This window comes from Lagopus muta, chromosome 7 (assembly GCF_023343835.1).
Source record: "Lagopus muta isolate bLagMut1 chromosome 7, bLagMut1 primary, whole genome shotgun sequence".
In the NCBI taxonomy this organism is placed as follows: domain Eukaryota; kingdom Metazoa; phylum Chordata; class Aves; order Galliformes; family Phasianidae; genus Lagopus; species Lagopus muta.
Window position 1 is genome coordinate 3,353,889 of NC_064439.1, and position 13,226 is coordinate 3,367,114.

The 13,226-nt window shown below is 42.4% G+C and overlaps 2 protein-coding genes across 11 annotated transcripts in view; one reads left to right on the forward strand and one right to left on the reverse strand.

The window, feature by feature from the left end:
- The first annotated feature begins 4 nt into the window (after positions 1–4).
- Positions 5–6,754, forward strand: JMJD4 (jumonji domain containing 4). Of its 4 annotated transcripts, none has more exons than XM_048950527.1 (7): positions 5–99; positions 634–1,153; positions 2,004–2,169; positions 3,192–3,317; positions 4,268–4,535; positions 5,227–5,373; positions 6,353–6,754. In XM_048950527.1, the coding sequence occupies exons 2-7, from the start codon at positions 895–897 to the stop codon at positions 6,662–6,664; spliced, it is 1,278 nt and encodes a 425-aa protein (XP_048806484.1). In that variant the 5' UTR covers positions 5–99; positions 634–894; the 3' UTR covers positions 6,665–6,754. The 4 variants fall into 4 exon arrangements, with proteins under 4 accessions (XP_048806484.1, XP_048806485.1, XP_048806487.1 ...); XM_048950528.1 differs by lacking the exon at positions 5–99 and adding an exon at positions 124–234; XM_048950530.1 differs by lacking the exon at positions 5–99 and adding an exon at positions 166–186.
- A 2,043-nt stretch (positions 6,755–8,797) lies between these two features.
- The window catches only part of ALS2CL (ALS2 C-terminal like), a 61,334-nt gene continuing 56,905 nt past the window's right edge, over positions 8,798–13,226 (reverse strand). For all 7 annotated transcript variants that reach the window (XM_048950523.1, XM_048950521.1, XM_048950524.1 and 4 more), the window contains 5 exons: positions 13,167–13,209; positions 12,676–12,737; positions 11,757–11,906; positions 10,410–10,506; positions 8,798–10,096 (listed from right to left, as the gene is read on the reverse strand). In XM_048950523.1, coding sequence (XP_048806480.1) covers positions 10,025–10,096; positions 10,410–10,506; positions 11,757–11,906; positions 12,676–12,737; positions 13,167–13,209 — 424 coding nt within the window. In that variant the 3' untranslated portion in view covers positions 8,798–10,024. The remainder of the gene's footprint in view (positions 10,097–10,409; positions 10,507–11,756; positions 11,907–12,675; positions 12,738–13,166; positions 13,210–13,226) is intronic.

The window sequence follows — 13,226 nt, forward strand, 5'->3', positions numbered from 1 at the left end:
TCCTGCTCCCCCCCGACCCCTCCCCCCCGGCGCGGAGGTTCCGGGAGCGGCTGAAAAGATCCGTTCCTCCCTTCGCCTCTCGCCCCGCGGGGGCCGGGGGTGAGTATCAGCTTCTCGGTATCCACTCCGCTCTCCCCTCTCCTATCTGCCGCGTGGACAAGCCGTGAGCCCCACGGGGGACAAAGTGTGCGTCGTCCTATGGCGTCCGGGTGCTGCTTGGGGGGAGAGGGGGAGGTGAGTGCAGAATGGCGGCGCCTTATGACCGACGGCGCCGTGCTGCCTTCAGAGCCCGCTCTCTTCTGAAGGATTTCCCCGCGTTGTGGCCCCGCTCCTCTGTGCTCATCCGCCTTCCTCTTTTTTATTAAACCTTTGTAGGTCGTTTGTGTATGTGTGTGTTTGTTTTGATCGATGTTTTGTCGTATTTTACCTCTAGGATCCCCCTCTTTCCTCTCCACACACCCCAACCCCCATGAAGGCTCTGAGGAGGGTGGGCGCTCCCAGAGCCGTTTCCTGTCCTCACAAAGCAGATCCAGCAAGTTATTTCCTTTGTAAGCCCTCTGTATATGTGTGTGTGTTCCCAGCGCTTCATCAAGAACAGATTTCCCACTGACATCAGTATTTCTGCTGTTCTAGGTGACTGGGAAACAGCAGCATCTCCACAACGTGATACCTGGCTTTGTTACATTAACAGTTACAAAGCATGGAAGATCCTGTTTATTCCAGCATGGTGGAATCTGTTTGTCCCAGCATAGTGCACAAATTCCTTCTTTGCCTCTGAACGTTTCTATTTTCACATTACCTGACATAGACTGAGAGAATCGAGGCGTGTTTTAAAGCAAAGTTTTTCTACGCTGGCATCTGATCTGAGCTACCTTAGAGGAGCATCCTGCCTGCATGGACAGGGCAACATTTGCCTGTTCCACCGCCTTTTTTCGTGACTACAGCAGTTCGGCTCAGGGCACGTTCTCCACAGGACACGTTGACTTCATTGATAAAATCGAATCATTCACTTATTCGGACTTTTTTCGGGATTATTTGATTCCCAACCAGCCCTGTGTTTTCTCAGAAAAGTTCACTGATGGCTGGAGCAGCAGGAGGAATTGGGTAACTTGGGGTGGGAAGCCTGATTTCGATCATCTGCTGCAGGAGTTTGGTAAGTCGTGGCATTTTTAATACCTCATTGAAATGAAGGTAAATGGAAACAAAATTTGTTTTGTTCATTTAAAAATTGAACCACTGGGCAAAACAAAATGATTCTACAAACTTTGTTTCGAAGTTAATGCATCCATTTTCTATACTTTCTGTTTCACTCAGATTCTAACCTTGAATTTATATCCTTAATGAAATAAAAAGTTTTATTAATTTATAGAGTCCTAGAGTCATTTAAGTTGGAAGGGATCTTTAAGGGCCATCTGGTCTAACTGCCCTGCAATAAACAAGGACATATACAGGTTGATCTGGGTCCTCATAGCCCTGTCCATAACCACACTAATTTGTATACCTGCCTGACTTAACTGTGGGAATAGCCCAACATGTACTGAATGGACAAAAGAAAGCATTATCCATTTACAGTGAAAAATCTCAGAACAAGTCATTAGTCTGTAAGCTAATGATTTATTTTAACGTGTATCAATTCTAAGTAGTGCAGTTTATTAAGAAGAAACTGAAGATCACTTGAAGGCAGTAAATGATCTGAATCATATTTGCCTAGAACCAGGAGTGAGTGCAGTGCAAGCAATTGTTGCTTTATGAATTTGGGCTGTACTTAGCATGACAGTGTCCAGGCCTTAGAGGTTTCTACAGTGGAGAAAATTAAAGGAGTTCAGTTTCAGCACCACAGAATCATTGTGGTTGGAAAGACCTGTAAGATCATCTAATCCAACTGTTCACCGACCACAAGTATGTATTGCCCATTCAACCAAATTGTCCCAATTGTCCCAAATCAGTTATTCTGTTCATCAGTATTTCTGTTCCCGCTTGAGTTCAAAGAGTTTGTATTTCAGGAGAGGCTATAGTACCTGTGGCCAACTGTGATGTCAAGGAGTACAATTCTAATCCAAAAGAGCAGCTCCCCCTCAAGGAGTATATAAGTTACTGGAAAGAGTACATTAAAAATGGCTACCGTTCATCTCGAGGGTGCCTTTATCTGAAGGACTGGCACCTGAGCAGGTAAGAGAGCACTGTGAAAACCCCTGCATGCCATACACAACAGCGAGCCTTAACACTTGTCTTCTTATTGCTCAAGTGTTCAAATGCTGACAGTGCTGTTTGTTAGTACCTGGCCACTGAAATGTCAGTCCTGTACTGCACTGTTCTTGGGTACTGTATACAGCAGTCTTAAAGAGATCACTGTTTCCTGGAGGAGCTCACATTCTCCAGCACTTGCCTTTCCATTTGTCTTTTAAATGAGCGTAAGCCCTGTAGGAATGATGTGCCTGTACATTTATCTTTTGTTTATTACTTCTTAAAAAGAAAGGTATAATCCCTTAGTATCCATTTTGTTTTCTGCTAACCTTCCCAGTCATTAAATCTCTTCAGCTTGTGCAGGCTTTCCTTTTACCCTGCTGCTTGTGAGATGCTTGCATTGTCCGTGCTTGGCAAGGACTATTATATCTTTTCACCTAAAACTTCCTCCTTAAATGTGTCCTGTTTCTAATCCAACTTCTTTGTTTTCAGTTCTGTTTTTCACTTTTGAATGTCCTGTGACTTCTAATAGAAGAAATTAGTCAGTGTCCACCTCCCCTTTTCTGTTCACTTAACACAGGCTCCAGGGCTGTGGCTTGCTTCAGAAAATCTGCATGTATGGCTTTGGTGGGAAAAGGGCAGCATGTACTGTGAGGCCAGACACTTGTTAAAATTCTACAGCCTGGCTTCCCTCCTAGCCCTCATATCCTCAATCTGTCATCTGGTTTGACAACCAGTCTTGCAGCCATCTCATCTAAAGAGAATGTGTTTATTAGGGTCTGTCTTTGCCATAATTAGGATTCTCCTAAGTAGCTAACCTTCACAGCTTTCCTGGGAGGCAGAAAAGCACACATTGTAAATGGAGCTTGGAGTTGTAAATGAAATAAGGGAGAAGGAAACGAAGTATTAATGGCCTGCGAGAGACCTAATAGATCTCTGCTTCTAGATTTTGGGAATTTAGGTCCAATATGTTATATCCTCCTAGTCCAATATGTTATCTTTTTAAGAGCTTTCCCAGAGCAAGATGTTTATACAACTCCTGTGTATTTCTCATCTGACTGGCTGAATGAATATTGGGATGCTATAGCTGTGGATGATTACCGGTTTGTCTACATGGGACCTAAAGGTTCATGGTAAGACAGCTTGATTTCTGTCATCTTTACATACATCTTTTTTTTAAAGGGTATTATCACACTGTATTTAAGGATATCATTTTGCTGCAGAAGAATCATAGAATCATAGAATGGCCTGGGTTGCAAAGCACCACAGTGCTCATCTAGTTTCAGCCCCCCTGCTGTGTGCAGGGTCACCAACCAGCAGCCCAGGCTGCCCAGAGCCACATCCAGCCTGGCCTTGAATGCCTGCAGGGATGGGGCATCCACAGCCTCCTTGGGCAACCTGTGCCAGTGCCTCACCACCCTCTGTGTGAAAAACTTCCTCCTCATATCTAACCTAAACCTCCCCTGTCTCAGTTTAAAACCATTCCCCCTTGAAAAAAATGCAGCCATACTGCACAATGCTGTACCTGAACCCAGCAGTCTTGATTCTCAAGCAGATGATTAGTTTCTGGATGTGATCTGTCCTTACTCTGTCAGCTCAGGTGTTTTTGCACTGCAGAATGCCCCAACTACAATTTCCACAGAATCTGTAAAATTATCAGCTGCTTTACAAAATGTTCCAGAGGAGAAAAGCCTTGGGGAATCATCAGGCTCTTGTGATTTGCAGAGCCAGCAGAAGCCTTGGAGGGGCGCTAATGAGTTGGTCAGGCATTTTGCAGGTGAAAGATTAAGTTGAGCTTTGGTGGTACTTCCAGTGTTCCCAGCAGTTCACATCACAGGATCTGCTATTGTTGAGAAACTTATATTACAGATTCAAAATTAAATGATTGAGAACTATGGAGGATATAAAACACTGCAGTACTGTAGTATGTTGATACAGTGGTCTCTTAATACTTAAAACAGTTAAGATCAAATAAAGAAGACAGTTTGAGATCAGTTTTCCATGGTAAAGGTCAACTTTTATGTGTTCTTGCAGACATGAATTTAGGCACTGTCTTTACTTAAACTTCTGATTTGTCCCACAGGACTCCATTCCATGCTGATGTCTTCCGTTCCTATAGCTGGTCAGCTAATATATGTGGGAGAAAGAAATGGCTGCTCTACCCCCCAGGGCAGGAGGATTACCTGAAAGACTGTCATGGCAACTTGCCCTTCGATGTGACTGCACCTGGTCTTCAGGACAGGAGTGTTTACCCTCGCTACAACCAAAGCCAACCCCCTGTGGAAATTGTGCAGGAAGCAGGGGAGATAGTTTTCATCCCCAGTGGATGGCATCATCAAGTTTACAACCTGGTAAAATAACCAGTGCCAGCATTTTCATAACAGAGAGATAATCAGGCTTGAATCAGAACAAACTTTAATTGCCACAGCATTTTGTGGATGCTAAAAGTCTGGGCTACCCAAATTTTTTAGAGATTCATAGAAGAAAAGTCTCTCAGTGACTACTTAAGATGATGTCTAATAGCAACCTTGATCTCAGAATCTCTGTCACTGTCTGCTAGAAAATAGGGAAGTATAGAAATGGAAGATGCTGTCTGCACTCTGTTTTCTTATGCACTTCCTATTAGGTGCCGTTAGACATTGAGAAACAGGATACTATTAATGTAAATCTCAGGTTCTAATTGTGAATTGTAGATGACTGTTGGAAAACACTAAAACATTTGTCTTCATGATTATAAACCAAAAATAACAACCTTGTTCCCTACCTCCCCCACACCACCAACCCCAACCCCCACATCTTTGCCTCTGTGAAAGGCTTGCTCAGACACAAGAGCTACAGACACTTTCCCATCCAAAGACTGAAACAGTTTTTTTTCAGGGACACTTGAAAGCAACAGCCTTTCAGCACAGTGGTGGTATTGGTGCCAAAGAAGCATTTCCCTTGTTGAGGGACACGATTTTACATTTTGCAGCAGTGATGTTACAGCTGTTCTCTCACATTTTCCTACATAGAGATTAATAATTCTTTACACTGTTCCCACAGGAGGATACCATTTCTATTAACCACAACTGGGTGAATGGCTGCAACGTAGCTATAATGTGGTGCTTCCTGCAGGATGAATTAGCAGCTGTCCAGAGAGAAATCAATGAATGGAAGGACCCCATGGATGACTGGCACCTGCAATGTCAGGTATAACAATATATTGCTGACTGCCTGACTCTTCACTAGAGGGTCAGGTATTTCAGGGGCACATTGCAACACCTTATTAGAGCTCTGAGACACACAGTCTTTAACCTCATACCTGGAATGAGGATATGATTCCTAAGCATACAGGAACTGGTGACAACTTTGTTTCTTGGGAAACAAAGTATTACTTCAGTATGATAGGGAAAGGCTTGTGTCAGTGCATATTTGCTATGTCAAGGAGATTAGGATGTTGTCTGAAAACTAATGCTTCAGCAACTCTTCTTCAATTATTATAGAATCCTAGAATGGCCTGGGTTGGAAAGGACCATAATGATCATTTATTTTCAACCCCCCTACTGTGTGCAGGGTCACCAACCTCCAGACCAGGCTGCCCAGAGCCACAGCCAAGGTTAACCTACCAAGGTCAGCATTGATGTGATCAATCAGTAGTAGTTACTGTCCCCTTTTAAAAATATAGGTGCTTTTCCACTTAAAGAACAGAAAGTAGAAGACTCTTACACAGGAGAACTGGTTTCAATATCATTCATGATGGAACAGCAAATCCAAAACCAGAAAAATTAAGGTGAAAGTGTCAGCCAGCTTGTGTCTCCAAAGATGGTGCTTTCAGAAGGCGTAATTAATGAGCAGTGTTGTATCTGGTATGTTCCCCAAGTCTTAAGTGTGAAGCAGATATAAAGTTTATTTCTAGAGGCTGTTACTGCTGCTAGATTGATACCTTCCAAAAATAGTTTATAAAAACAAAGCCATTTAGTAGCTCATAGAAACGGTGTGTTGTTCTGGGGGCTAGTGAAGTTTCAGGTCAGGCAAGGAATTTGAGTGCCATCAAGGAACTGCAACAAATAATGAGCTATTAAACATGGTTACTTGTAATCAGTAGTTAGTAGCTTGATCAAATCAGTCCCTGTAATTCTTACTGTACACGAAAAAGTTGCTTCCATTTCAGTACTGTTTTTTCCCCTAGCTGATCATGAAATCTTGCACCGGTATAGACTACAAGGAGTTCTACAATTTCCTCAAAGTTATTGCAGAGAACAGGATTTCTATCTTGGAAAACGGCCTCGATGATGAAGCTTCAGCAAAGAACACTCCGAAAGCTGCCATTTCCACCTTGGGTATGCTCCATGCAGTGTTTGATTTAAAGAGGACTGTGAAGGTGTTAACATCTTTGAGTGCTAATGAAGATTTCAAGAAACTAGACCTGACGTCGCTTTCTCCATCTCCGGAGGCACTGCTCCATCACTTGAAAGCAGCAATAGACACAGCACTCCTCTAACTTCCTACCTATTCTCTTATTTGTAAAATGAACCTTTGGGTAAATTGGGTGTTTGTAGAAGAATGACTCCTCCCTGTTTAATAGCTGTTGCAATTCATGTACAAAGAGCCTTCCTATAGAGTGGGGAGAGAGTATATTCCTAAGATGACTGAATAGTTTTTAAATTTACAGCATTGGAGTATCTGGAATAATTAGGAATAAAACTCTTAGGTAATGGGGGGAGGGGGAAAGCATTGTACTCTGATAAATGAAGGCCTGCTGATGAGTTTGAATTCAGGGAAAGAGGAACAGAAATTCTCTGTGGAAGAGCTTACATGTGGCAGAGCTAAACACTGGGACTGCAGTGGTCTGCAGCATACTGCTTCTGCTCAAAGCACTGTGTGCAGGCAGCCAACCTGCACTGCAGGCTCCAGCTAAATCATTGCAGATCACAGCTAGATCACTTTAAGACCTGTCCTGTTTCCAGCTGTAGCTTAGGCTTTTTATTGCTTCCCCTGAAGCCTAAGCTGTCTCAACAGCTGTAGCTTGGATATGGAAAAGCTGACTACTGGTTTCTTACACAGTGGTATCTCTAAAGCTAAAAGTCTCAGGTATGCTTGGCTTTCAGGTTGCTCCAGGGCCTGCAGGACTAAATTTAACATACAAGGAAGAAGAAGTCCTGCTAGCAACTCTATCATTAATAATTTAACAATGTGAACCACTCAAGCTCAAAAGAGGCTTGAATGTACTCCCTCATTTCTACACACTATTTCAAGGCACAATATTTTATCAAGCAGAGAGACTTGATGAGTCAGGGAAGCTAGCAAGTAACCTTGTACTATTTATCTCTTTAAAAAGCCATGCTTTTAACAACAAATAGCACTACTGCATGGTTACAGAGCACAATTTGCTACTGAATGCTACCCTTGTGCTAAAGAGCATTTCTAGTGAAGTATTCCTCTTGCTTTTACTGGTTGGCAAGAAAGCCTAGAAGCACAAATGGCTGCATACTGTTACCTTACGTTGCCCCTTTAGGGCTCACTTGAATTATTGATCAAGAACTTCCTGAATTTTTAAAGAGAGTTGGTCTTAAGAGCAACAAATAAACTTAGTAGGAGTCATCAATAGGCTGAAAAATCTCCTTATTTTCTAGATAATCCTGTGGACTTTGTACATGCTTGCATTTTGCATGTCCTATTTTGTAGTAAGTAGAAGTTCAGCATTTTGAGTAGGAAATGGTACTTGAAAATAAAATCAATATCCAAAGCATGGAAAAAATGCAGTATAGAGAAAACAGACTTTTTAAAATACAGTTGTGACTACATATCTGTGATTCAGCCTCCTGGCACAGTGTTTATTTGAACTGAGAAATAGCCAGTTTTAGGCAACTGAAATGAAAGAGTTCACAGCTGTCACTTCTGTGTGTTTACATTCTTAAAGACAGGGAGCTGGAACTTCTCCATATAAGAGTGAGATCTCAAAGATAAGAAACAGTATTTTAAAGCTGATGATCAGTGTACTGGTAGGAAAGCATGGTTTTGGTCTCGTGTTCCCCAGTCTCACTGCATGCTATGTAACTGGTATTGGCACCAACCACTTTAAACCCATGGAATCCACTGCAATTTTATAAAGCTTTTGCTTAGCTGAATGTTGCTTTTCACTTCATGTCAATGCAAGTCAAGCTTTTACACTGAAACCACTATCTCAGCATATCAGAAGATAGGACAACGTGGTAGGGTAGCTAAGAGGTGTTGAAATGAAGGAAGGTGAGTCACTGCCACTCACTCACTTTCTTTTCCCTTGCACTGTCTCAGCACCACAGCATCTTGAGACCTGAAGACATGGTGACAGCTCTCCTTTGTAATGCCTGCTAAGGCTTAGCGAGCTCAGCGTGAGACAGTGAGGAAAAAGAGTTTAATTGCAGCCAATTAGCCTGAAGTTTAAGCTACATTCTCCATACTGATTCTGCAGGGAAAAGGGTTTATTGGTTCAGTCTCTCTTACTAATTTGCAGTTCAAATTCTTCCATCCCCATGAATAATGAAGGCAGTAAGAGAGCCATAGATCTTTGAAAGTTAAAAAGAAATAAAGGACATTCTCACAAGAATCTGAAGACAGCAATGAGGTTGAAATAAGAAAGTATGCAAGCCTGGAATCTCTCAAAAATGAAACAGTTTTATTTAAATACAGTTACTGTAAAACATACATTATGATACTCTTACACCAATATATTAACTGTTGTAACCAGTGTACTATTTATTAAAGCATAATACTTATGACAAACAGGAAGAAACAGTCTGTAGAGTTTTGATTTGTTTTCCCGAAGTCACAGACCTGGACAATTTAAAAGTCAAAAAGGAAAGGTAAAAAAAATGCACGTTAAAATCTATTTCAAAAGAGCTTTAGCTCTAACATACAATTCACACATTAGTACTTTCATCTGAGAGTAACAGCATATCAGAAATCCCTTTACCTTTTTTAAAGGCAGAATAAAAACTAGCCCAATTCTAATCTGATTGTGCCCCGCTGGTGCCAGTGGGAGTTCTGTCAGCACAAGGCTGAGCATCTAGGAAAACTAATGCTTTTGCAGCTCTGTCAGTGCAGGAGGCCAAATGTTTTTATGTGTTCTCTCACCAATATTTGAGATCTCTTAGTTTTTAGGGACACAAAAGCCCCTGCAGAATTAGAAAGCAGCACCAGCATTTTCAAGGTGCGAGCGTGATATCCCTGAGATTTAATAGGAGTCTGCAAAGTATAAATTTACATTTAGAATTATCTTCAAACAGAGAAGTTAGTCAGTAGCAGCATTACGGTGCAGTGGAGAGGTACAGAATTTGGCAAAGGGAAGAAGAGGAAGGATCTTCCTCTTAAGGATGCAAGAAGAGCCACCTCACTCCAGGAACAGTTTGTTCAGGAGTACAGAGATAGTCTCTCTTACCCATCCCACATTTCTACCATCCAGGGGTCTTATTGCGATGACTATTCAGGCTTTATTTAGTAGAAAGTGGTCAAATGATCTCCTTTTATGTCTGTTTACCAGTACAAAACAAGCACAGCAACTGAGAAAACAGCTAAATGGAGTTTCAAGGGAAAGAGGTGTATTGCTGTTCTGAGGAAAGTGAAATCAACAAGGGCAAAAGAAACCTCCTCCACTTTCCAACACAAGCTGAGGTTGCATAGAAGGCTTTCAACTCACAGCACTTGCATGTTTGTGCTTGATAATTGTACACAGTCTAATAGAAAACCCAGCAAGAACCCCTCATCTGAGAAATAACCGTCCTTTCTTAAAGGCAGCTGGAGCAGCAGTGATTGGATTGCTTCTTCATCCAACAGTGTTCGGTCAAAGCGTGGCAGGGAGGAGCCTCCCTGCTGGTTCTGGGGCTCAGGAGGTGTGAACCACATGGCAGTTCTCTCTTTGGTGGAGTCTCATCTTCTGTATGTGTTCATAGCATGACTGGGCAAGGAAGAGAGCAACCCATTAAGGAAAAGTTTTGGAGCTTTGGAGCCAAGTTTTTGTCTCTTACACAGAAGTAGTAGATTGTAGTGAAGCTACAGTGCCCCTCAAGGCAAGATAAAAGATTAAGTCCGCATATTATAAATTAATGATAAAAGTACTCTCTTGACTAGAAGGAAAAATAACCCTGTGCTAGGCATATAAGCAGCCCTCTAAAATTAAATGAGAGTAGAGAGCATCAGCGTTTCTGCCATTCAAGAAGGGCTTCCCTACAGCACCTTGTAACTGCCGCTGTTAAAACTCATTTTCTTACCTCCAATGCTGTTAATAGAAAGTCGTACAATCCTCCTTGATTGGTGGGGTCCATCAAGTCTCTGATCAGATGGATTTCAGCTCCCAGGTGCTGTATTCTGAAAAGAAACACCACAACTGGAGCAAATCTCTGGGCACCAGCACTTACAGACACGTGTCTGAAATCTGATTATGGAGAGACAGATCTGGAAGTCCATTGCTCATCCCTTGTGCAGCACCTTGATCTTCCAAAAACTGAGTCCCTGAAATATTCTGGCATGACAGGATCTCAGCAAAGATGCCCAGTCATTAGAAAATGTCAGGTCCTCCATTTCATGCACTCAGTCTCTTCCTCTCCTCCGTCATCTACAATCAAGAAAGCTGCCTAGCATACAAACCTGGATCACCCTACGGAACTGTAGCAAAAGAGAGAAAAAAAGCTTCTGGGTTTCAAGATTCAGCTCCAAGTTTAAACATTTCACCCTTTTTTTGGGCACCAAGAACATCCAAGTCAGTCAAGGACTTGGACTCAAACTTGCCAGAATAAAGAAAGTGCAGCTTCACTCTACTGGATGTAAGCAGGTTCCTGCAGTTCCAGTAAAAGCAGCACAGACACAGCCTCTTTGGCAGAAATCTTATATTTACAGTCATTCCTACATGAGAAAAACCTAATTACTGGATGGTCAGTATTCAAGACCTTTCTAGTCTCCAAACTGAACCACAGTGCCACACTGAGAACAGAAAAGTGAAAAGATTTCTCACAGGTTTATGAGGACAGGGAGTAGTAAACCCATATCTGTTCACTCTCAAAATATAACACCAACTAACCCATCAGCCTTTCTACAGCTCTTTCAAACCTCTTGAGAAAGAAATTAATAGGACTAACATCTGCAGGAGGGGTGGCAAGGTAAGCAGAGCACATTGCTTGCACATTTGCACTGCAATGGAGATGATCAGACTTCTTCCTTCTGAAGATCTGTTCTTCCTTCACATCTCTCTCAACCCAGTGTGCAGATAATTCCTGTGATGGCCTCAATAGTTGGCCTTCAAAGACTTCATATTCCTATTTTTTGTATAATAACCTTGGGTGCCAGTCAGTCTGTATTTCTTATGACAGCCCTGAACCATTCTCTTGGACAAGAGATGGACACCCAGGAAATCCCTAACCATATTATATCATGACCAATACTACTAGACCTTTGGTCAGACTGTACGACGCAAGAACCCAAATGCATCTCAGCAGAATGCACATTAAAAGACAACCCCCAACTTTTTCATTAATGTTATTTTGCTAGGAATGCAGAGACGCCCTTTCTTGGATTGAGTCAGTACACAGCCATGGGACTGAGAAGTGAAAAGCAGCACTTACTTAGCTCGTGATACAACATACATCAGGAGGGGCAAGAGGTCATCCATAGGGAGCTTGTAATCTTTCTCCACCACTCGGGACACGGTGCTCTCTATCTCCTCATATGTCTTCTGGAGGATCAGCAGCTTTTCCCGGGGATCCACTGTGGTGCTATCAGTGCAAAAACAGCTGTGTCAAAGATGTTTTCACACACAGGTCAAGAGATAAAGCAGTAGCACTTAACAACATAAAAAAAAAAAAAGACACCAAGCAGTCCTTCACACTACAGAAAAGAATATGCTGACCATCTCAAATGGCTGCACCAAGAAAAAAAAAAATCAGCAAGGTGGTACCAGGAGGCATCAACAGGGTCCAGGTGAACCTCGAGTCTTCCCAAGTCATGAGCACCCTAATGCCACCTTTCATTTTACCTGAGTCACTCAAGTAAAACTTTAGGGTGTGGACTGAATCTCTTTGGGCAACCCTATCAAGAAAACTGCTCTTGCAAGGGAATAATACAGGTAACACGTTTACAAGGTTGCCCACTACATCCTGAAAGGTATATGCTGACTATGCTGCTTTCCCCAGTGAAAACCAAGTCACCATAGCTTTCACAACCAGGCTCTAACCACAGCTAGAATACACAAGGACCTGAGAATTTCCATCCGATGGCACTCTCCACACTTTGCTGTACCATTTTATCTTCATTCCCATGTGTTGCTGCAGCACTATTCCCTAAACTGGCCCTCAAGCCAATAAATCAAGCAGAGCTCCTTAAATCAATCTCTGCTTTTCTAACTTCCACATCTTGGAACACCATACTGGCCAGATATCCCTCACACAGCACCATCCATGTGCCCAGAGCAAGAGGTTCTATCATGACCTGGAAAATTTCTATGGAAGAAAGAAAGAGAGTGAGAAGTTAAAGATGGTGACTTACATCAACTTCTGCAAACACTCCGTGGCAGATAAGAAACACTTGTCTTTGATCAGGGACCGCCTCTGCAAAAGAGACAAAGAGTTGTGCCTGTGTCAGAGCATCTCTCCAAGAGCCACCCCATGCCTCCTCAGTGCTGGACATATTTACTGCCCAAAGAGGGCAAAATAAAGCTGTTTTATACAGTGTCACTGCTGAGAATTGGAACTGTAGACATTTAAGTGTGTTCCAACTCAGATGTCTTTGAAATAGCCACTAAGCAGAACACTACAAAGCAATCCTATGCAGAATGCATATTCCCACCCAGGGCTACTGATATGCAGTAGTTGTAAATCATCACTAAATCATCACACATCAGCTCACTATGACTTCTGAGTGCAGGACAGGGCCTTTGTGCTTACTTAGGTGAAGCTCTATCATTGGCTGGCACCAACATGTAGCTCCACATTATCTCACTAACATGCTGAATTTTGCTTTTAGGGCTACCTTCTTACCTGGTTGGTTGTCAAGGTGAGGTCTTTAAGAGGCCAGAGGTGTCTGAAATAAGATTACAG